Consider the following 24661-nt stretch of genomic DNA (forward strand, 5'->3'; position numbering starts at 1 on the left):
GCAAAGAAAGATTTCTCAAGCAATAATTTTGCTAGGACTGTCTGGGAGTGGTCTGAGTGGGGATGAAAAACAGAAAATTAGCTGTTATTGGCAGAGAGGTTTGGTTCTTTCTTATTGGTCTATTAACTAACTATTAACTAATTTACTGTCGGGTGATGTCACCAGGCAGGCCAAAATTCCATCCCACCAAAACAGGCTGAAATTTCAGGCGGTCTTTTCAAACAGTTCTTACACAATTTTTTTTATTTAACCTTTATTTAACTAGGCAAGTTAGTTAAGAACAAATTCTTATTTACAATGATGGCCTACCTGGGCCAAACCCTAACCTGGAAGATGCTGGGCCAATTGTGCGCCGCCCAATGGGACTCCCAATCACGGCCTGATTGTGATACAGCCTGGAATCGAACCAGGCTCTGTAGTGACACCTCTAGCACTGAGATGCAGTGCCTCAGACTGCTGCGCCACTCAGGAGCCCTAAAAGGGCATTATTCAAATGTTCTAAATTTCACAGTATTATATCAACATCATAGTATGACTATATATATTCAACACATGAAAATCACGTTTTTGATCCCACTGGACCTTTAACTTATGCCTGATCTCTCTCCTTTCCACTCTCCCTCCCTCCTGTAGACTGTCTTTTGGTAAACCCGGAGGACCCTCGCTGCACAGTGCCCATCTCTCAGATTGCTCCAGACCTGATCCTCAGTGACCAGCCTGCTGGAATCATCCTTGACAGCGAGGAGCTTGAGATGGACCTTACCAAGGAGAACCTGCTGGGTCAGTTACAATAATAATTTGATTTGTATCGTGTTTTTCATTTACAGGCAAATCACAAAGCTCTTGGAAAGCTCAGAAAGATCAGTGGGACTGTAGTCTCTTTCAACAGCTGCAGTGTCAATGACACAAATGTGTTTATTTTCTGAATGTAGGGGATGGTGGTTTTGGGTCTGTCTATCGAGGCATCTACAAAAATGAAGAGGTGGCAGTGAAGATTTTCAACAAGCATGCCTCTGATCTCTATATACACCGACTACTCCGACAGGTAATCTAATAATCTGCGTCAGGTGTTTTAGTGTCGGGCAGGAATAGCTGGAGAATAGCTCCAGGACCAGGAAGTTTTAGTGATCATTGCTGGCCCCGGAGACATATAGAGGAAAAAACAGGCTTTGGAAAGTATTCAGACCCCTTGACCTTTTCCAATTTTTTCCCATTACAGCCTTATTCTAAAATTGATTAAATAAAACATATTCCTCAGCAATCTACACACAATACCCCATTATGACAAAGCGAAAACAGGGGCTATGACCCTATGATCCTATGAGACTCGAAATTGAGCTCAGCTGCATCCTGTTTCCATTGATCATCCTTGAGATGTTTCAACAATTTGATTGCAGTCCATCTGTGGTAAATTCAATTGATTGGACATGATTTGGAAAGGCACACACCTGTGTATATAAAGTCCCACAGTTGACAGTGCATGTCAGAGCAAAAACCAAGCCATGAGGTTGAAGGAATTGTCCTTACGTATAGCTCCAAAACAGGATTGTGTCAGGGCACAGATCTGGGGGGGAAGGGTACCAAAAAATGTCTGCAGCATTGAAGGTCCCCAAGAACACAGTGGCCTCCATCATTCTTAAATGGAAGATGTTTGGAACCACCAAGAATCTTCCTAGAGTTGGCCATACGGCCAAACTGAGCAATTGGGGGAAAACGGCCTTGTTCAGGGAGGTGACCAAGAACCCGATGGTCACTTTGACAAAGCTTTAGAGTTCCTTTGTGGAGATGGGAGAACCTTCCAGAAGGACAACCGTCTCTGCAGCACTCCACCAATCAGGCCTTTATGGTAGAATGGCTAGATGGAAGCCACTACTCAGTAAAAGGCACATGACAGCCCACTTGGAGTTTGCCAAAAGGCACCTAAAGGACTCTCAGACCATGAGAAACAAGATTCTCTGGTCTGATGAAAGCAAGATAGAACTCTTTGGCCTGAATGCCAAGCGTCACATCTGGAGGAAACCTGGCACCATCCCTATGGTGAAACATGGTGGTGGCAGCATCATGCTGTGGGGACGCTCCAGAGCACTCAGGACCTCAGACTGGGGCGAAGGTTCACCTTCAAACAGGACAACCACCCTAAGCACACAGCCAAGACAACAAAGGAGTGGCTTTGGGACAAGTCTCTGAATGTCCTTGAGATGGCCAGCCAGAGGCCGGACTTGAACCTGATCGAACATCTCTGGAGAGATCTGAAAATAGTTGTTCAGCGACGCTCCCCATCCAACCTGACAGAGCTTGAGAGGATCTGCAGAGAAGAATGGGAGAAACTCCCCAAATACAGGTGTGCCAAGCTTGTAGCATTATCCCCAAGAAGACTCAAGGCTGTAATCGCTGCCAAAGGTGCTTCAACAAGGTATATAGTAAAGGGTCTGAATACTGAGTATTGTGTGTAGATAAGGGGAAAAAAATATTTAAGACGTTTTAGAATAAGGCTGTAACGTAACAAAATGTGGAAAAAGTCAAGGGGTCTGAATACTTTCCGAATGCCCTGTATATGGTCTTGGAGAAGGTACATCAGCTATGAGGTTGGGGTCAATTTGGGAAATAGGAATTTCAGGTTACTTCCTGAATTGACTGATTGGAAATGGACCCGATAAGCATTTGCTGGCTATCCAGACTCTTTGCTCCAGTTAGAGATAATCCTATCGCTGATTACTTTTAGTACAACACCCCTCATTTTGACGTCACCACAAACCACTTCAATGATGGCAGTCTCAGACTAAAGTATGTAACTAACGACAGAGCAGCGGAATAATTTAATGTGAGATGTCAGGCCAGGTGTGTGTGTGTGTGTGTGTGTGTGTGTGTGTGTGTGTGTGTGTGTGCGTGACACTGTCTTCAGGCTAGACAAGCAGTACTCTAAGTTGGTTTCTCTTTTCCTTCCGTCTCTTTCCAGGAGTTGGTGGTGTTGGGTCGTCTCCACCACCCCAGCCTGGTGGGGCTGCTGGCAGCCGGGGCGGCCCCTCATCTCCTGGTGATGGAGTTAGCCCCCAGAGGGTCCCTGGACTCTCTGTTCGAACACGAGAACAGCAGCCTCAACCGCAAGCTCCAGCACAGGATTGCTCTGCAGGTGGCCGACGGGCTCAGGTAGGTTTATCGCTCAATAGACACATGCATACATGTATATACACACATTACATACAGGTGTATGCCCACAAGAACGTGCACACGCGTCAGACACAGTGTTCAATGATATTCAATTATTTCCAAGTATGTCTATAGTAAACCCCAAAAAAACAAATTTGAATTCATGATCTATATTGGGAACTCTCAATTTAGACGCATTGTACATCACTGTCTCTGTGTGCTGCTGCCCCCCCCCCCCCCCCTATTCAACCTCACTTTACCTCCCTTCCATATTGCCAGGTATCTCCACTCGTCCATGATCATCTACCGGGACCTGAAGCCTCACAACGTGCTGCTATTCAACCTGAAAACTGACTCAGAGACCATCGCTAAGATCACAGACTACGGCATCGCTCAGTGCTGCTGCAGCATGGGGGTCAGGAGCTCTGAGGGCACCCCAGGTAGGAACTAACCCTTCAGTGTAGACATTTAGGGAAAATCTCAGCATGTTTCAAATTCCTTTCCTTCATCCCTTTCTATCTGTCTCTGTCCCCCTCTAGCCCCCTGACTCCTCCTCTATTTTACTATCTGTCTCTGTCCTCCTCTAGCCCCCTGACTCCTCCTCTATTTTACTATCTGTCTCTGTCACCCTCTAGCCCCCTGACTCCTCCTCTATTTTACTATCTGTCTCTGTCCTCCTCTAGCCCCCTGACACCTCCTCTATTTTACTATCTGTCTCTGTCCTCCTCTAGCCCCCTGACTCCTCTATTTTACTATCTGTCTCTGTCCTCCTCTAGCCCCCTGACTCCTCCTCTATTTTACTATCTGTCTCTGTCCCCCTCTAGCCCCCTGACTCCTTCTCTATTTTACTATCTGTCTCTGTCCTCCTCTAGCCCCCTGACTCCTCCTCTATTTTACTATCTGTCTCTGTTCTCCTCTAGCCCCCTGACTCCTCCTCTATTTTACTATCTGTCTCTGTCCTCCTCTAGCCCCCTGACTCCTCCTCTATTTTACTATCTGTCCTCCTCTAGCCCCCTGACTCCTCCTCTATTTTACTATCTGTCTCTGTTCTCCTCTAGCCCCCTGACTCCTCCTCTATTTTACTATCTGTCTCTGTTCTCCTCTAGCCCCCTGACTCCTCCTCTATTTTACTATCTGTCTCTGTCCTCCTCTAGCCCCCTGACTCCTCCTCTATTTTACTATCTGTCTCTGTCCCCCTCTAGCCCCCTGACTCCTCCTCTATTTTACTATCTGTCTCTGTCCTCCTCTAGCCCCCTGACTGCTCCTCTATTTTACTATCTGTCTCTGTCCTCCTCTAGCCCCCTGACTCCTCCTCTATTTTACTATCTGTCTCTGTCCTCCTCTAGCCCCCTGACTCCTCCTCTATTTTACTATCTGTCTCTGTCCTCCTCTAGCCCCCTGACTCCTCCTCTATTTTACTATCTGTCTCTGTTCTCCTCTAGCCCCCTGACTCCTCCTCTATTTTACTATCTGTCTCTGTCCTCCTCTAGCCCCCTGACTCCTCCTCTATTTTACTATCTGTCTCTGTCCCCCTCTAGCCCCCTGACTCCTCCTCTATTTTACTATCTGTCTCTGTCACCCTCTAGCCCCCTGACTCCTCCTCTATTTTACTATCTGTCTCTGTCCCCCTCTAGCCCCCTGACTCCTCCTCTATTTTACTATCTGTCTCTGTCACCCTCTAGCCCCCTGACTCCTCCTCTATTTTACTATCTGTCTCTGTCACCCTCTAGCCCCCTGACTCCTCCTCTATTTTACTATCTGTCTCTGTCCCCCTCTAGCCCCCTGACTCCTCCTCTATTTTACTATCTGTCTCTGTCACCCTCTAGCCCCCTGACTCCTCCTCTATTTTACTATCTGTCTCTGTCCCCCTCTAGCCCCCTGACTCCTCCTCTATTTTACTATCTGTCCCCCTCTAGCCCTCTGACTCCTCCTCTATTTTACTATCTGTCTCTGTTCTCCTCTAGCCCCCTGACTCCTCCTCTATTTTACTATCTGTCTCTGTCCCCCTCTAGCCCCCTGACTCCTTCTCTATTTTACTATCTGTCTCTGTTCTCCTCTAGCCCCCTGACTCCTCCTCTATTTTACTATCTGTCTCTGTTCTCCTCTAGCCCCCTGACTCCTCCTCTATTTTACTATCTGTCTCTGTCCCCCTCTAGCCCCCTGACTCCTCCTCTATTTTACTATCTGTCTCTGTCCCCCTCTAGCCCCCTGACTCCTCCTCTATTTTACTATCTGTCTCTGTCCTCCTCTAGCCCCCTGACTCCTCCTCTATTTTACTATCTGTCTCTGTCCCCCTCTAGCCCCCTGACTCCTCCTCTATTTTACTATCTGTCTCTGTCCTCCTCTAGCCCCCTGACTCCTCCTCTATTTTACTATCTGTCTCTGTCCGCCTCTAGCCCCCTGACTCCTCCTCTATTTTACTATCTGTCTCTGTTCCCCTCTAGCCCCCTGACTCCTCCTCTATTTTACTATCTGTCTCTGTCCTCCTCTAGCCCCCTATCTCCTCCTCTATTTTACTATCTGTCTCTGTCCCCCTCTAGCCCCCTGACTCCTCCTCTATTTTACTATCTGTCTCTGTCACCCTCTAGCCCCCTGACTCCTCCTCTATTTTACTATCTGTCTCTGTCCCCCTCTAGCCCCCTGACTCCTCCTCTATTTTACTATCTGTCTCTGTCACCCTCTAGCCCCCTGACTCCTCCTCTATTTTACTATCTGTCTCTGTCCCCCTCTAGCCCCCTGACTCCTCCTCTATTTTACTATCTGTCTCCCCCTCTAGCCCTCTGACTCCTCCTCTATTTTACTATCTGTCTCTGTTCTCCTCTAGCCCCCTGACTCCTCCTCTATTTTACTATCTGTCTCTGTCCCCCTCTAGCCCCCTGACTCCTTCTCTATTTTACTATCTGTCTCTGTTCTCCTCTAGCCCCCTGACTCCTCCTCTATTTTACTATCTGTCTCTGTTCTCCTCTAGCCCCCTGACTCCTCCTCTATTTTACTATCTGTCTCTGTCCCCCTCTAGCCCCCTGACTCCTCCTCTATTTTACTATCTGTCTCTGTCCCCCTCTAGCCCCCTGACTCCTCCTCTATTTTACTATCTGTCTCTGTCCTCCTCTAGCCCCCTGACTCCTCCTCTATTTTACTATCTGTCTCTGTCCGCCTCTAGCCCCCTGACTCCTCCTCTATTTTACTATCTGTCTCTGTTCCCCTCTAGCCCCCTGACTCCTCCTCTATTTTACTATCTGTCTCTGTCCTCCTCTAGCCCCCTATCTCCTCCTCTATTTTACTATCTGTCTCTGTTCTCCTCTAGCCCCCTGACTCCTTCTCTATTTTACTATCTGTCTCTGTCCGCCTCTAGCCCCTTGACTCCTTCTCTATTTTACTATCTGTCTCTGTCCTCCTCTAGCCCCCTGACTCCTCCTCTATTTTACTATCTGTCTCTGTCCTCCTCTAGCCCCCTATCTCCTCTATTTTACTATCTGTCTCTGTCCTCCTCTAGCCCCCTGACTCCTCCTCTATTTTACTATCTGTCTCTGTCCCCCTCTAGCCCCCTGACTCCTCCTCTATTTTACTATCTGTCTCTGTCCTCCTCTAGCCCCCTGACTCCTCCTCTATTTTACTATCTGTCTCTGTCCCCCTCTAGCCCCCTGACGACTCCTCTATTGTACTATCTGTCTCTGTCCTCCTCTAGCCCCCTGACTCCTCCTCTATTTTACTATCTGTCCCCCTCTAGCCCCCTGACTCCTCCTCTATTTTATTATCTGTCTCTGTCCCCCTCTAGCCCCCTGACTCCTCCTCTATTTTACTATCTGTCTCTGTTCCCCTCTAGCCCCCTATCTCCTCTATTTTACTATCTGTCTCTGTCCTCCTCTAGCCCCCTGACTCCTTCTCTATTTTACTATCTGTCTCTGTCCTCCTCTAGCCCCCTGACTCCTTCTCTATTTTACTATCTGTCTCTGTCCGCCTCTAGCCCCCTGACTCCTCCTCTATTTTACTATCTGTCTCTGTCCTCCTCTAGCCCCCTATCTCCTCTATTTTACTATCTGTCTCTGACCCCTTCTAGCCCCCTGACTCCTCCTCTATTGTACTATCTGTCTCTGTCCCCCTCTAGCCCCATATCTCCTCTATTTTACTATCTGTCTCTGTCCTCCTCTAGCCCCCTATCTCCTCTATTTTACTATCTGTCTCTGTTCCCCTCTAGCCCCCTGACTCCTCCTCTATTTTACTATCTGTCTCTGTCCCCCTCTAGCCCCATATCTCCTCTATTTTACTATCTGTCTCTGTCCTCCTCTAGCCCCCTGACTCCTTCTCTATTTTACTATCTGTCTCTGTTCCCCTCTAGCCCCCTGACTCCTCCTCTATTTTACTATCTGTCTCTGTCCTCCTCTAGCCCCCTATCTCCTCTATTTTACTATCTGTCTCTGTCCTCCTCTAGCCCCCTGACTCCTCCTCTATTTTACTATCTGTCTCTGTCCTCCTCTAGCCCCCTGACTCCTCCTCTATTGTACTATCTGTCTCTGTCCGCCTCTAGCCCCCTGACTCCTCCTCTATTTTACTATCTGTCTCTGTTCCCCTCTAGCCCCCTATCTCCTCTATTTTACTATCTGTCTCTGTCCTCCTCTAGCCCCCTGACTCCTCCTCTATTTTACTATCTGTCTCTGTCCTCCTCTAGCCCCCTGACTCCTCCTCTATTTTACTATCTGTCTCTGTTCCCCTCTAGCCCCCTATCTCCTCTATTTTACTATCTGTCTCTGTCCTCCTCTAGCCCCCTATCTCCTCTATTTTACTATCTGTCTCTGTCCTCCTCTAGCCCCCTATCTCCTCTATTTTACTATCTGTCTCTGTCCGCCTCTAGCCCCCTGACTCCTCCTCTATTGTACTATCTGTCTCTGTCCCCCTCTAGCCCCCTGACTCCTCCTCTATTTTACTATCTGTCTCTGTCCGCCTCTAGCCCCTATCTCCTCTATTTTACTCTCTGTCTCTGTCCTCCTCTAGCCCCCTGACTCCTCCTCTATTTTACTATCTGTCTCTGTCCTCCTCTAGCCCCCTATCTCCTCTATTTTACTATCTGTCTCTGTCTCCCTCTAGCCCCCTGACTCCTCCTCTATTTTACTATCTGTCTCTGTCCTCCTCTAGCCCCCTATCTCCTCTATTTTCTTATCTGTCTCTGTCCTCCTCTAGCCCCCTGACTCCTTCTCTATTTTACTCTCTGTCTCTGTCCTCCTCTAGCCCCCTGACTCCTTCTCTATTTTACTCTCTGTCTCTGTCCCCCTCTAGCCCCCTGACTCCTCCTCTATTTTACTATCTGTCTCTGTTCCCCTCTAGCCCCCTGACTCCTCCTCTATTTTACTATCTGTCTCTGTCCCCCTCTAGCCCCATATCTCCTCTATTTTACTATCTGTCTCTGTCCTCCTCTAGCCCCCTGACTCCTTCTCTATTTTACTATCTGTCTCTGTTCCCCTCTAGCCCCCTGACTCCTCCTCTATTTTACTATCTGTCTCTGTCCTCCTCTAGCCCCCTATCTCCTCTATTTTACTATCTGTCTCTGTCCTCCTCTAGCCCCCTGACTCCTCCTCTATTTTACTATCTGTCTCTGTCCTCCTCTAGCCCCCTGACTCCTCCTCTATTGTACTATCTGTCTCTGTCCGCCTCTAGCCCCCTGACTCCTCCTCTATTTTACTATCTGTCTCTGTTCCCCTCTAGCCCCCTATCTCCTCTATTTTACTATCTGTCTCTGTCCTCCTCTCGCCCCCTGACTCCTCCTCTATTTTACTATCTGTCTCTGTCCTCCTCTAGCCCCCTGACTCCTCCTCTATTTTACTATCTGTCTCTGTTCCCCTCTAGCCCCCTATCTCCTCTATTTTACTATCTGTCTCTGTTCCCCTCTAGCCCCCTATCTCCTCTATTTTACTATCTGTCTCTGTCCTCCTCTAGCCCCCTGACTCCTCCTCTATTTTACTATCTGTCTCTGTCCTCCTCTAGCCCCCTGACTCCTCCTCTATTTTACTATCTGTCTCTGTTCCCCTCTAGCCCCCTATCTCCTCTATTTTACTATCTGTCTCTGTCCTCCTCTAGCCCCCTATCTCCTCTATTTTACTATCTGTCTCTGTCCTCCTCTAGCCCCCTATCTCCTCTATTTTACTATCTGTCTCTGTCCGCCTCTAGCCCCCTGACTCCTCCTCTATTGTACTATCTGTCTCTGTCCCCCTCTAGCCCCCTGACTCCTCCTCTATTTTACTATCTGTCTCTGTCCGCCTCTAGCCCCTATCTCCTCTATTTTACTCTCTGTCTCTGTCCTCCTCTAGCCCCCTGACTCCTCCTCTATTTTACTATCTGTCTCTGTCCTCCTCTAGCCCCCTATCTCCTCTATTTTACTATCTGTCTCTGTCTCCCTCTAGCCCCCTGACTCCTCCTCTATTTTACTATCTGTCTCTGTCCTCCTCTAGCCCCCTATCTCCTCTATTTTCTTATCTGTCTCTGTCCTCCTCTAGCCCCCTGACTCCTTCTCTATTTTACTCTCTGTCTCTGTCCTCCTCTAGCCCCCTGACTCCTTCTCTATTTTACTCTCTGTCTCTGTCCCCCTCTAGCCCCCTGACTCCTCCTCTATTTTACTATCTGTCTCTGTTCCCCTCTAGCCCCCTGACTTCTCCTCTATTTTACTATCTGTCTCTGTCCTCCTCTAGCCCCCTATCTCCTCTATTTTACTATCTGTCTCTGTCTCCCTCTAGCCCCCTGACTCCTCCTCTATTTTACTATCTGTCTCTGTCCTCCTCTAGCCCCCTATCTCCTCTATTTTACTATCTGTCTCTGTCCTCCTCTAGCCCCCTATCTCCTCTATTTTACTATCTGTCTCTGTCCTCCTCTAGCCCCCTATCTCCTCTATTTTACTATCTGTCTCTGTCCGCCTCTAGCCCCCTGACTCCTCCTCTATTGTACTATCTGTCTCTGTCCCCCTCTAGCCCCCTGACTCCTCCTCTATTTTACTATCTGTCTCTGTCCGCCTCTAGCCCCTATCTCCTCTATTTTACTCTCTGTCTCTGTCCTCCTCTAGCCCCCTGACTCCTCCTCTATTTTACTATCTGTCTCTGTCCTCCTCTAGCCCCCTATCTCCTCTATTTTACTATCTGTCTCTGTCTCCCTCTAGCCCCCTGACTCCTCCTCTATTTTACTATCTGTCTCTGTCCTCCTCTAGCCCCCTATCTCCTCTATTTTCTTATCTGTCTCTGTCCTCCTCTAGCCCCCTGACTCCTTCTCTATTTTACTCTCTGTCTCTGTCCTCCTCTAGCCCCCTGACTCCTTCTCTATTTTACTCTCTGTCTCTGTCCCCCTCTAGCCCCCTGACTCCTCCTCTATTTTACTATCTGTCTCTGTTCCCCTCTAGCCCCCTGACTCCTCCTCTATTTTACTATCTGTCTCTGTCCCCCTCTAGCCCCATATCTCCTCTATTTTACTATCTGTCTCTGTCCTCCTCTAGCCCCCTGACTCCTTCTCTATTTTACTATCTGTCTCTGTTCCCCTCTAGCCCCCTGACTCCTCCTCTATTTTACTATCTGTCTCTGTCCTCCTCTAGCCCCCTATCTCCTCTATTTTACTATCTGTCTCTGTCCTCCTCTAGCCCCCTGACTCCTCCTCTATTTTACTATCTGTCTCTGTCCTCCTCTAGCCCCCTGACTCCTCCTCTATTGTACTATCTGTCTCTGTCCGCCTCTAGCCCCCTGACTCCTCCTCTATTTTACTATCTGTCTCTGTTCCCCTCTAGCCCCCTATCTCCTCTATTTTACTATCTGTCTCTGTCCTCCTCTAGCCCCCTGACTCCTCCTCTATTTTACTATCTGTCTCTGTCCTCCTCTAGCCCCCTGACTCCTCCTCTATTTTACTATCTGTCTCTGTTCCCCTCTAGCCCCCTATCTCCTCTATTTTACTATCTGTCTCTGTCCTCCTCTAGCCCCCTATCTCCTCTATTTTCTTATCTGTCTCTGTCCTCCTCTAGCCCCCTGACTCCTCCTCTATTTTACTCTCTGTCTCTGTCCCCTCTAGCCCCCTGACTCCTCCTCTATTTTATTATCTGTCTCTGTCCTCCTCTAGCCCCCTGACTCCTCGTCTATTTCACTATCTGTCTCTGTCCTCCTCAGCCCCCTATCTCCTCTATTTTACTATCTGTCTCTGTCCGCCTCTAGCCCCCTGACTCCTCCTCTATTTTACTATCTGTCTCTGTCCTCCTCTAGCCCCCTGACTCCTCCTCTATTTTACTATCTGTCTCTGTCCCCTCTAGCCCCCTATCTCCTCTATTTTACTATCTGTCTCTGTCCTCCTCTAGCCCCCTATCTCCTCTATTTTACTATCTGTCTCTGTCCGCCTCTAGCCCCCTGACTCCTCCTCTATTTTACTATCTGTCTCTGTCCTCCTCTAGCCCCCTATCTCCTCTATTTTACTATCTGTCTCTGTCCTCCTCTAGCCCCCTATCTCCTCTATTTTACTATCTGTCTCTGTCTCCCTCTAGCCCCCTGACTCCTCCTCTATTTTACTATCTGTCTCTGTCCTCCTCTAGCCCCCTATCTCCTCTATTTTACTATCTGTCTCTGTCCTCCTCTAGGCCCCTATCTCCTCTATTTTACTATCTGTCTCTGTCCTCCTCTAGCCCCCTATCTCCTCTATTTTACTATCTGTCTCTGTCCTCCTCTAGCCCCCTGACTCCTTCTCTATTTTACTATCTGTCTCTGTCCGCCTCTAGCCCCCTGACTCCTCCTCTATTTTACTATCTGTCTCTGTCCTCCTCTAGCCCCCTGACTCCTCCTCTATTTTACTATCTGTCTCTGTCCTCCTCTAGCCCCCTGACTCCTCCTCTATTTTACTATCTGTCTCTGTCCGCCTCTAGCCCCCTGACTCCTCCTCTATTTTACTATCTGTCTCTGTTCCCCTCTAGCCCCCTATCTCCTCTATTTTACTATCTGTCTCTGTCCTCCTCTAGCCCCCTATCTCCTCTATTTTACTATCTGTCTCTGTCCGCCTCTAGCCCCCTGACTCCTCCTCTATTTTACTATCTGTCTCTGTCCCCTCTAGCCCCCTATCTCCTCTATTTTACTATCTGTCTCTGTTCCCCTCTAGCCCCCTATCTCCTCTATTTTACTATCTGTCTCTGTCCTCCTCTAGCCCCCTATCTCCTCTATTTTACTATCTGTCTCTGTCCGCCTCTAGCCCCCTGACTCCTCTATTTTACTATCTGTCTCTGTCCTCCTCTAGCCCCCTATCTCCTCTATTTTACTATCTGTCTCTGTCCTCCTCTAGCCCCCTATCTCCTCTATTTTACTATCTGTCTCTGTCTCCCTCTAGCCCCCTGACTCCTCCTCTATTTTACTATCTGTCTCTGTCCTCCTCTAGCCCCCTATCTCCTCTATTTTACTATCTGTCTCTGTCCTCCTCTAGGCCCCTATCTCCTCTATTTTACTATCTGTCTCTGTCCTCCTCTAGCCCCCTATCTCCTCTATTTTACTATCTGTCTCTGTCCGCCTCTAGCCCCCTGACTCCTCCTCTATTTTACTATTTTTCTCTGTCCTCCTCTAACCCCTATCTCCTCTATTTTACTATCTGTCTCTGTCCTCCTCTAGCCCCCTGACTCCTCCTCTATTTTACTATCTGTCTCTGTCCTCCTCTAGCCCCCTATCTCCTCTATTTTACTATCTGTCTCTGTCCTCCTCTAGGCCCCTATCTCCTCTATTTTACTATCTGTCTCTGTCCTCCTCTAGCCCCCTATCTCCTCTATTTTACTATCTGTCTCTGTCCGCCTCTAGCCCCCTGACTCCTCCTCTATTTTACTATTTTTCTCTGTCCTCCTCTAACCCCTATCTCCTCTATTTTACTATCTGTCTCTGTCCTCCTCTAGCCCCCTGACTCCTTCTCTATTTTACTCTCTGTCTCTGTCCCCCTCTAGCCCCCTGACTCCTCCTCTATTTTACTATCTGTCTCTGTTCCCCTCTAGCCCCCTGACTCCTCCTCTATTTTATTATCTGTCTCTGTCCTCCTCTAGCCCCCTGACTCCTCGTCTATTTCACTATCTGTCTCTGTCCTCCTCTAGCCCCCTATCTCCTCCTCTATTTTACTATCTGTCTCTGTTCCCCTCTAGCCCCCTATCTCCTCTATTTTACTATCTGTCTCTGTCCTCCTCTAGCCCCCTATCTCCTCTATTTTACTATCTGTCTCTGTCCGCCTCTAGCCCCCTGACTCCTCTATTTTACTATCTGTCTCTGTCCTCCTCTAGCCCCCTATCTCCTCTATTTTACTATCTGTCTCTGTCCTCCTCTAGCCCCCTATCTCCTCTATTTTACTATCTGTCTCTGTCTCCCTCTAGCCCCCTGACTCCTCCTCTATTTTACTATCTGTCTCTGTCCTCCTCTAGCCCCCTATCTCCTCTATTTTACTATCTGTCTCTGTCCTCCTCTAGGCCCCTATCTCCTCTATTTTACTATCTGTCTCTGTCCTCCTCTAGCCCCCTATCTCCTCTATTTTACTATCTGTCTCTGTCCTCCTCTAGCCCCCTGACCTCCTCTAGCCCCCTGACTCCTTCTCTATTTTACTCTCTGTCTCTGTCCCCCTCTAGCCCCCTGACTCCTCCTCTATTTTACTATCTGTCTCTGTTCCCCTCTAGCCCCCTGACTCCTCCTCTATTTTATTATCTGTCTCTGTCCTCCTCTAGCCCCCTGACTCCTCGTCTATTTCACTATCTGTCTCTGTCCTCCTCTAGCCCCCTATCTCCTCTATTTTACTATCTGTCTCTGTCCGCCTCTAGCCCCCTGACTCCTCCTCTATTTTACTATCTGTCTCTGTCCTCCTCTAGCCCCCTGACTCCTCCTCTATTTTACTATCTGTCTCTGTCCTCCTCTAGCCCCCTGACTCCTCCTCTATTTTACTATCTGTCTCTGTCCTCCTCTAGCCCCCTATCTCCTCTATTTTACTATCTGTCTCTGTCCGCCTCTAGCCCCCTGACTCCTCCTCTATTTTACTATCTGTCTCTGTCCTCCTCTAGCCCCCTGACTCCTCCTCTATTTTACTATCTGTCTCTGTCCGCCTCTAGCCCCCTGACTCCTTCTCTATTTTACTCTCTGTCTCTGTCCTCCTCTAGCCCCCTGACTCCTTCTCTATTTTACTCTCTGTCTCTGTCCCCCTCTAGCCCCCTGACTCCTCCTCTATTTTACTATCTGTCTCTGTTCCCCTCTAGCCCCCTGACTCCTCCTCTATTTTACTATCTGTCTCTGTCCCCCTCTAGCCCCCTATCTCCTCTATTTTACTATCTGTCTCTGTCCTCCTCTAGCCCCCTGACTCCTCTCTATTTTACTATCTGTCTCTGTTCCTCCTCTAGCCCCCTGACTCCTCCTCTATTTTACTATCTGTCTCTGTCCTCCTCTAGCCCCCTATCTCCTCTATTTTACTATCTGTCTCTGTCCTCCCTCTAGCCCCCTGACTCCTCCTCTATTTTACTATCTGTCTCTGTCCTCCTCTAGCCCCCTGACTCCTCCTCTATTTTACTATCTGTCTCTGTCCGCCTCTAGGCCCCTGACTCCTCCTCTATTTTACTATCTGTCTCTGTCCTCCTCTAGCCCCCTATCTCCTCTATTTTACTATCTGTCTCTGTCCTCCTCTAGCCCCCTGACTCCTCCTCTATTTTACTATCTGTCTCTGTCCTCCTCTAGCCCCCTGACTCCTCCTCTATTTTACTATCTGTCTCTGTCCTCCTCTAGCCCCCTATCTCCTCTATTTTACTATCTGTCTCTGTCCTCCTCTAGCCCCCTATCTCCTCTATTTTACTATCTGTCTCTGTCCGCCTCTAGCCCCCTGACTCCTCCTCTATTTTACTATCTGTCTCTGTCCGCCTCTAGCCCCCTGACTCCTCCTCTATTTTACTATCTGTCTCTGTCCCCTCTAGCCCCCTATCTCCTCTATTTTACTATCTGTCTCTGTTCCTCCTCTAGCCCCCTATCTCCTCTATTTTACTATCTGTCTCTGTCCTCCTCTAGCCCCCTATCTCCTCTATTTTACTATCTGTCTCTGTCCGCCTCTAGCCCCCTGACTCCTCTATTTTACTATCTGTCTCTGTCCTCCTCTAGCCCCCTATCTCCTCTATTTTACTATCTGTCTCTGTCCTCCTCTAGCCCCCTATCTCCTCTCTTTTACTATCTGTCTCTGTCCGCCTCTAGCCCCTGACTCCTCCTCTATTTTACTATCTGTCTCTGTCCTCCTCTAGCCCCCTATCTCCTCTATTTTACTATCTGTCTCTGTCCTCCTCTAGCCCCCTGACTCCTTCTCTATTTTACTCTCTGTCTCTGTCCCCCTCTAGCCCCCTGACTCCTCCTCTATTTTACTATCTGTCTCTGTTCCCCTCTAGCCCCCTGACTCCTCCTCTATTTTATTATCTGTCTCTGTCCTCCCTCTAGCCCCCTGACTCCTCGTCTATTTCACTATCTGTCTCTGTCCTCCTCTAGCCCCCTATCTCCTCTATTTTACTATCTGTCTCTGTCCGCCTCTAGCCCCCTGACTCCTCCTCTATTTTACTATCTGTCTCTGTCCTCCTCTAGCCCCCTGACTCCTCCTCTATTTTACTATCTGTCTCTGTTCCCCTCTAGCCCCCTATCTCCTCTATTTTACTATCTGTCTCTGTCCTCCTCTAGCCCCCTATCTCCTCTATTTTACTATCTGTCTCTGTCCGCCTCTAGCCCCCTGACTCCTCCTCTATTTTACTATCTGTCTCTGTCCTCCTCTAGCCCCCTATCTCCTCTATTTTACTATCTGTCTCTGTCCGCCTCTAGCCCCCTGACTCCTCTATTTTACTATCTGTCTCTGTCCTCCTCTAGCCCCCTATCTCCTCTATTTTACTATCTGTCTCTGTCCTCCTCTAGCCCCCTATCTCCTCTATTTTACTATCTGTCTCTGTCTCCCTCTAGCCCCCTGACTCCTCCTCTATTTTACTATCTGTCTCTGTCCTCCTCTAGCCCCCTATCTCCTCTATTTTACTATCTGTCTCTGTCCTCCTCTAGGCCCCTATCTCCTCTATTTTACTATCTGTCTCTGTCCTCCTCTAGCCCCCTATCTCCTCTATTTTACTATCTGTCTCTGTCCTCCTCTAGCCCCCTGACTCCTTCTCTATTTTACTATCTGTCTCTGTCCGCCTCTAGCCCCCTGACTCCTCCTCTATTTTACTATCTGTCTCTGTCCTCCTCTAGCCCCCTGACTCCTCCTCTATTTTACTATCTGTCTCTGTCCTCCTCTAGCCCCCTGACTCCTCCTCTATTTTACTATCTGTCTCTGTCCGCCTCTAGCCCCCTGACTCCTCCTCTATTTTACTATCTGTCTCTGTTCCCCTCTAGCCCCCTATCTCCTCTATTTTACTATCTGTCTCTGTCCTCCTCTAGCCCCCTATCTCCTCTATTTTACTATCTGTCTCTGTCCGCCTCTAGCCCCCTGACTCCTCCTCTATTTTACTATCTGTCTCTGTCCCCTCTAGCCCCCTATCTCCTCTATTTTACTATCTGTCTCTGTTCCCCTCTAGCCCCCTATCTCCTCTATTTTACTATCTGTCTCTGTCCTCCTCTAGCCCCCTATCTCCTCTATTTTACTATCTGTCTCTGTCCGCCTCTAGCCCCCTGACTCCTCTATTTTACTATCTGTCTCTGTCCTCCTCTAGCCCCCTATCTCCTCTATTTTACTATCTGTCTCTGTCCTCCTCTAGCCCCCTATCTCCTCTATTTTACTATCTGTCTCTGTCTCCCTCTAGCCCCCTGACTCCTCCTCTATTTTACTATCTGTCTCTGTCCTCCTCTAGCCCCCTATCTCCTCTATTTTACTATCTGTCTCTGTCCTCCTCTAGGCCCCTATCTCCTCTATTTTACTATCTGTCTCTGTCCTCCTCTAGCCCCCTATCTCCTCTATTTTACTATCTGTCTCTGTCCGCCTCTAGCCCCCTGACTCCTCCTCTATTTTACTATTTTTCTCTGTCCTCCTCTAACCCCTATCTCCTCTATTTTACTATCTGTCTCTGTCCTCCTCTAGCCCCCTGACTCCTTCTCTATTTTACTCTCTGTCTCTGTCCCCCTCTAGCCCCCTGACTCCTCCTCTATTTTACTATCTGTCTCTGTTCCCCTCTAGCCCCCTGACTCCTCCTCTATTTTATTATCTGTCTCTGTCCTCCTCTAGCCCCCTGACTCCTCGTCTATTTCACTATCTGTCTCTGTCCTCCTCTAGCCCCCTATCTCCTCTATTTTACTATCTGTCTCTGTCCGCCTCTAGCCCTCCTCCTCTATTTTACTATCTGTCTCTGTCCTCCTCTAGCCCCCTGACTCCTCCTCTATTTTACTATCTGTCTCTGTCCTCCTCTAGCCCCCTGACTCCTCCTCTATTTTACTATCTGTCTCTGTCCTCCTCTAGCCCCCTATCTCCTCTATTTTACTATCTGTCTCTGTCCGCCTCTAGCCCCCTGACTCCTCCTCTATTTTACTATCTGTCTCTGTCCTCCTCTAGCCCCCTGACTCCTCCTCTATTTTACTCTCTGTCTCTGTTCCCCTCTAGCCCCCTGACTCCTCCTCTATTTTACTATCTGTCTCTGTCCCCCTCTAGCCCCCTGACTCCTCCTCTATTTTACTATCTGTCTCTGTCCCCCTCTAGCCCCCTGACTCCTCCTCTATTTTACTATCTGTCTCTGTTCCCCTCTAGCCCCCTGACTCCTCCTCTATTTTACTATCTGTCTCTGTCCCCCTCTAGCCCCCTGACTCCTCCTCTATTTTACTCTCTGTCTCTGTCCCCCTCTAGCCCCCTGACTCCTCCTCTATTTTACTATCTGTCTCTGTTCCCCTCTAGCCCCCTGACTCCTCCTCTATTTTACTATCTGTCTCTGTCCTCCTCTAGCCCCCTATCTCCTCTATTTTACTATCTGTCTCTGTCCTCCTCTAGCCCCCTATCTCCTCTATTTTACTATCTGTCTCTGTCCTCCTCTAGCCCCCTATCTCCTCTATTTTACTATCTGTCTCTGTCCGCCTCTAGCCCCCTGACTCCTCCTCTATTTTACTATTTTTCTCTGTCCTCCTCTAGCCCCTATCTCCTCTATTTTACTATCTGTCTCTGTCCTCCTCTAGCCCCCTGACTCCTTCTCTATTTTACTCTCTGTCTCTGTCCCCCTCTAGCCCCCTGACTCCTCCTCTATTTTACTATCTGTCTCTGTTCCCCTCTAGCCCCCTGACTCCTCCTCTATTTTATTATCTGTCTCTGTCCTCCTCTAGCCCCCTATCTCCTCTATTTTACTATCTGTCTCTGTCCGCCTCTAGCCCCCTGACTCCTCCTCTATTTTACTATCTGTCTCTGTCCTCCTCTAGCCCCCTGACTCCTCCTCTATTTTACTATCTGTCTCTGTCCTCCTCTAGCCCCCTGACTCCTCCTCTATTTTACTATCTGTCTCTGTCCTCCTCTAGCCCCCTGACTCCTCCTCTATTTTACTATCTGTCTCTGTCCTCCTCTAGCCCCCTATCTCCTCTATTTTACTATCTGTCTCTGTCCGCCTCTAGCCCCCTGACTCCTCCTCTATTTTACTATCTGTCTCTGTCCTCCTCTAGCCCCCTGACTCCTCCTCTATTTTACTATCTGTCTCTGTCCTCCTCTAGCCCCCTATCTCCTCTATTTTACTATCTGTCTCTGTCCCCCTCTAGCCCCCTGACTCCTCCTCTATTTTACTATCTGTCTCTGTCCTCCTCTAGCCCCCTGTCTCCTCCTCTATTTTACTCTCTGTCTCTGTCCGCCTCTAGCCCCCTGACTCCTCCTCTATTTTACTATCTGTCTCTGTCCTCCTCTAGCCCCCTATCTCCTCTATTTTACTATCTGTCTCTGTCCTCCTCTAGCCCCCTGACTCCTCCTCTATTTTACTATCTGTCTCTGTCCTCCTCTAGCCCCCTGACTCCTCCTCTATTTTACTATCTGTCTCTGTCCCCCTCTAGCCCCCTGACTCCTCCTCTATTTTACTATCTGTCTCTGTCCGCCTCTAGCCCCCTGACTCCTCCTCTATTTTACTATCTGTCTCTGTCCCCCTCTAGCCCCCTGACTCCTCCTCTATTTTACTATCTGTCTCTGTCCGCCTCTAGCCCCCTGACTCCTCCTCTATTTTACTATCTGTCTCTGTCCTCCTCTAGCCCCCTGACTCCTCCTCTATTTTACTATCTGTCTCTGTTCCCCTCTAGCCCCCTGACTCCTCCTCTATTTTACTATCTGTCTCTGTCCCCCTCTAGCCCCCTATCTCCTCTATTTTACTATCTGTCTCTGTCCGCCTCTAGCCCCCTGACTCCTCCTCTATTTTACTATCTGTCTCTGTCCTCCTCTAGCCCCCTGACTCCTCCTCTATTTTACTATCTGTCTCTGTTCCCCTCTAGCCCCCTGACTCCTCCTCTATTTTACTATCTGTCTCTGTCCCCCTCTAGCCCCCTGACTCCTCCTCTATTTTACTCTCTGTCTCTGTCCCCCTCTAGCCCCCTGACTCCTCCTCTATTTTACTATCTGTCTCTGTTCCCCTCTAGCCCCCTGACTCCTCCTCTATTTTACTATCTGTCTCTGTCCTCCTCTAGCCCCCTATCTCCTCTATTTTACTATCTGTCTCTGTCCCCCTCTAGCCCCCTGACTCCTCCTCTATTTTACTATCTGTCTCTGTCCTCCTCTAGCCCCCTGTCTCCTCCTCTATTTTACTCTCTGTCTCTGTCCGCCTCTAGCCCCCTGACTCCTCCTCTATTTTACTATCTGTCTCTGTCCTCCTCTAGCCCCCTATCTCCTCTATTTTACTATCTGTCTCTGTCCTCCTCTAGCCCCCTGACTCCTCCTCTATTTTACTATCTGTCTCTGTCCTCCTCTAGCCCCCTGACTCCTCCTCTATTTTACTATCTGTCTCTGTCCCCCTCTAGCCCCCTGACTCCTCCTCTATTTTACTATCTGTCTCTGTCCGCCTCTAGCCCCCTGACTCCTCCTCTATTTTACTATCTGTCTCTGTCCCCCTCTAGCCCCCTGACTCCTCCTCTATTTTACTATCTGTCTCTGTCCGCCTCTAGCCCCCTGACTCCTCCTCTATTTTACTATCTGTCTCTGTCCTCCTCTAGCCCCCTGACTCCTCCTCTATTTTACTATCTGTCTCTGTCCCCCTCTAGCCCCCTGACTCCTCCTCTATTTTACTATCTGTCTCTGTCCCCCTCTAGCCCCCTGACTCCTCCTCTATTTTACTATCTGTCTCTGTCCCCCTCTAGCCCTCTTACTCCTCCTCTATTTTACTATCTGTCTCTGTCCCCCTCTAGCCCCCTGACTCCTCCTCTATTTTACTATCTGTCTCTGTCCCACTCTAGCCCCCTGACTCCTCCTCTATTTTACTATCTGTCTCTGTCCCCCTCTAGCCCCCTGACTCCTCCTCTATTTTACTATTTTCCTTGTCCCCCTCTAGCCCCCTGACTCCTCCTCTATTTTACTATCTGTCTCTGTCCCCCTCTAGCCCCCTGACTCCTCCTCTATTTTACTATCTGTCTCTGTCCCCCTCTAGCCCCCTGACTCCTCCTCTATTTTACTATCTGTCTCTGTCCCCCTCTAGCCCTCTGACTCCTCCTCTATTTTACTATCTGTCTCTGTCCCCCTCTAGTCCCCTGACTCCTCCTCTATTTTACTATCTGTCTCTGTCCCCCTCTAGCCCCCTGACTCCTCCTCTATTTTACTATCTGTCTCTGTCCCCCTCTAGCCCCCTGACTCCTCCTCTATTTTACTATCTGTCTCTGTCCTCCTCTAGCCCCCTGACTCCTCCTCTATTTTACTATCTGTCTCTGTCCCCCTCTAGCCCCCTGACTCCTCCTCTATTTTACTATCTGTCTCTGTCCTCCTCTAGCCCCCTGACTCCTCCTCTATTTTACTATCTGTCTCTGTCCTCCTCTAGCCCCCTGACTCCTCCTCTATTTTACTATCTGTCTCTGTCCCCCTCTAGCCCCCTGACTCCTCCTCTATTTTACTATCTGTCCTCCTCTAGCCCCCTATCTCCTCTATTTTACTATCTGTCTCTGTCCTCCTCTAGCCCCCTGACTCCTCCTCTATTTTACTATCTGTCTCTGTCCTCCTCTAGCCCCCTGACTCCTCCTCTATTTTACTATCTGTCTCTGTCCCCCTCTAGCCCCCTGACTCCTCCTCTATTTTACTATCTGTCTCTGTCCCCCTCTAGCCCCCTGACTCCTCCTCTATTTTACTATCTGTTTCTGTCCCCCTCTAGCCCTCTGACTCCTCCTCTATTTTACTATCTGTCTCTGTCCCCCTCTAGCCCCCTGACTCCTCCTCTATTTTACTATCTGTCTCTGTCCCCCTCTAGCCCCCTGACTCCTCCTCTATTTTACTATCTGTCTCTGTCCGCCTCTAGCCCCCTGACTCCTCCTCTATTTTACTATCTGTCTCTGTCCTCCTCTAGCCCCCTATCTCCTCTATTTTACTATCTGTCTCTGTCCTCCTCTAGCCCCCTGACTCCTCCTCTATTTTACTATCTGTCTCTGTCCTCCTCTAGCCCCCTGACTCCTCCTCTATTTTACTATCTGTCTCTGTCCTCCTCTAGCCCCCTATCTCCTCTATTTTACTATCTGTCTCTGTCCTCCTCTAGCCCCCTGACTCCTTCTCTATTTTACTATCTGTCTCTGTCCGCCTCTAGCCCCCTGACTCCTCCTCTATTTTACTATCTGTCTCTGTCCTCCTCTAGCCCCCTGACTCCTCCTCTATTTTACTATCTGTCTCTGTCCTCCTCTAGCCCCCTGACTCCTCCTCTATTTTACTATCTGTCTCTGTCCTCCTCTAGCCCCCTGACTCCTCCTCTATTTTACTATCTGTCTCTGTCCGCCTCTAGCCCCCTGACTCCTCCTCTATTTTACTATCTGTCTCTGTTCCCCTCTAGCCCCCTATCTCCTCTATTTTACTATCTGTCTCTGTCCTCCTCTAGCCCCCTATCTCCTCTATTTTACTATCTGTCTCTGTCCGCCTCTAGCCCCCTGACTCCTCCTCTATTTTACTATCTGTCTCTGTCCCCTCTAGCCCCCTATCTCCTCTATTTTACTATCTGTCTCTGTTCCCCTCTAGCCCCCTATCTCCTCTATTTTACTATCTGTCTCTGTCCTCCTCTAGCCCCCTATCTCCTCTATTTTACTATCTGTCTCTGTCCGCCTCTAGCCCCCTGACTCCTCTATTTTACTATCTGTCTCTGTCCGCCTCTAGCCCCCTATCTCCTCTATTTTACTATCTGTCTCTGTCCTCCTCTAGCCCCCTATCTCCTCTATTTTACTATCTGTCTCTGTCTCCCTCTAGCCCCCTGACTCCTCCTCTATTTTACTATCTGTCTCTGTCCTCCTCTAGCCCCCTATCTCCTCTATTTTACTATCTGTCTCTGTCTTCCTCTAGCCCCCTATCTCCTCTATTTTACTATCTGTCTCTGTCCGCCTCTAGCCCCCTGACTCCTCCTCTATTTTACTATTTTTCTCTGTCCTCCTCTAACCCCTATCTCCTCTATTTTACTATCTGTCTCTGTCCTCCTCTAGCCCCCTGACTCCTTCTCTATTTTACTCTCTGTCTCTGTCCCCCTCTAGCCCCCTGACTCCTCCTCTATTTTACTATCTGTCTCTGTTCCCCTCTAGCCCCCTGACTCCTCCTCTATTTTATTATCTGTCTCTGTCCTCCTCTAGCCCCCTATCTCCTCTATTTTACTATCTGTCTCTGTCCGCCTCTAGCCCCCTGACTCCTCCTCTATTTTACTATCTGTCTCTGTCCTCCTCTAGCCCCCTGACTCCTCCTCTATTTTACTATCTGTCTCTGTCCTCCTCTAGCCCCCTGACTCCTCCTCTATTTTACTATCTGTCTCTGTCCTCCTCTAGCCCCCTATCTCCTCTATTTTACTATCTGTCTCTGTCCGCCTCTAGCCCCCTGACTCCTCCTCTATTTTACTATCTGTCTCTGTCCTCCTCTAGCCCCCTGACTCCTCCTCTATTTTACTATCTGTCTCTGTCCCCCTCTAGCCCCCTGACTCCTCCTCTATTTTACTATCTGTCTCTGTTCCCCTCTAGCCCCCTGACTCCTCCTCTATTTTACTATCTGTCTCTGTCCCCCTCTAGCCCCCTGACTCCTCCTCTATTTTACTCTCTGTCTCTGTCCCCCTCTAGCCCCCTGACTCCTCCTCTATTTTACTATCTGTCTCTGTTCCCCTCTAGCCCCCTGACTCCTCCTCTATTTTACTATCTGTCTCTGTCCTCCTCTAGCCCCCTATCTCCTCTATTTTACTATCTGTCTCTGTCCTCCTCTAGCCCCCTATCTCCTCTATTTTACTATCTGTCTCTGTCCTCCTCTAGCCCCCTATCTCCTCTATTTTACTATCTGTCTCTGTCCGCCTCTAGCCCCCTGACTCCTCCTCTATTTTACTATTTTTCTCTGTCCTCCTCTAGCCCCTATCTCCTCTATTTTACTATCTGTCTCTGTCCTCCTCTAGCCCCCTGACTCCTTCTCTATTTTACTCTCTGTCTCTGTCCCCCTCTAGCCCCCTGACTCCTCCTCTATTTTACTATCTGTCTCTGTTCCCCTCTAGCCCCCTGACTCCTCCTCTATTTTATTATCTGTCTCTGTCCTCCTCTAGCCCCCTATCTCCTCTATTTTACTATCTGTCTCTGTCCGCCTCTAGCCCCCTGACTCCTCCTCTATTTTACTATCTGTCTCTGTCCTCCTCTAGCCCCCTGACTCCTCCTCTATTTTACTATCTGTCTCTGTCCTCCTCTAGCCCCCTGACTCCTCCTCTATTTTACTATCTGTCTCTGTCCTCCTCTAGCCCCCTATCTCCTCTATTTTACTATCTGTCTCTGTCCGCCTCTAGCCCCCTGACTCCTCCTCTATTTTACTATCTGTCTCTGTCCTCCTCTAGCCCCCTGACTCCTCCTCTATTTTACTATCTGTCTCTGTTCCCCTCTAGCCCCCTGACTCCTCCTCTATTTTACTATCTGTCTCTGTCCCCCTCTAGCCCCCTGACTCCTCCTCTATTTTACTCTCTGTCTCTGTCCCCCTCTAGCCCCCTGACTCCTCCTCTATTTTACTATCTGTCTCTGTCCTCCTCTAGCCCCCTATCTCCTCTATTTTACTATCTGTCTCTGTCCCCCTCTAGCCCCCTGACTCCTCCTCTATTTTACTATCTGTCTCTGTCCTCCTCTAGCCCCCTGTCTCCTCCTCTATTTTACTCTCTGTCTCTGTCCGCCTCTAGCCCCCTGACTCCTCCTCTATTTTACTATCTGTCTCTGTCCTCCTCTAGCCCCCTATCTCCTCTATTTTACTATCTGTCTCTGTCCTCCTCTAGCCCCCTGACTCCTCCTCTATTTTACTATCTGTCTCTGTCCTCCTCTAGCCCCCTGACTCCTCCTCTATTTTACTATCTGTCTCTGTCCCCCTCTAGCCCCCTGACTCCTCCTCTATTTTACTATCTGTCTCTGTCCGCCTCTAGCCCCCTGACTCCTCCTCTATTTTACTA

At 49.0% G+C, this 24661-nt stretch overlaps 1 protein-coding gene across 7 annotated transcripts in view; it reads left to right on the plus strand.

The window, feature by feature from the left end:
* The window catches only part of lrrk2 (leucine-rich repeat kinase 2), a 108198-nt gene that overhangs the window by 46604 nt on the left and 36933 nt on the right, over window positions 1-24661 (plus strand). For all 7 annotated transcript variants that reach the window (XM_071416047.1, XM_071416051.1, XM_071416050.1 and 4 more), the window contains exons 38-41: window positions 634-780; window positions 933-1045; window positions 2957-3147; window positions 3427-3587. In XM_071416047.1, coding sequence (XP_071272148.1) covers window positions 634-780; window positions 933-1045; window positions 2957-3147; window positions 3427-3587 — 612 coding nt within the window. The remainder of the gene's footprint in view (window positions 1-633; window positions 781-932; window positions 1046-2956; window positions 3148-3426; window positions 3588-24661) is intronic.

The sequence above is a fragment of the Salvelinus alpinus genome, chromosome 9 (assembly GCF_045679555.1).
Source record: "Salvelinus alpinus chromosome 9, SLU_Salpinus.1, whole genome shotgun sequence".
Classification (NCBI taxonomy): domain Eukaryota; kingdom Metazoa; phylum Chordata; class Actinopteri; order Salmoniformes; family Salmonidae; genus Salvelinus; species Salvelinus alpinus.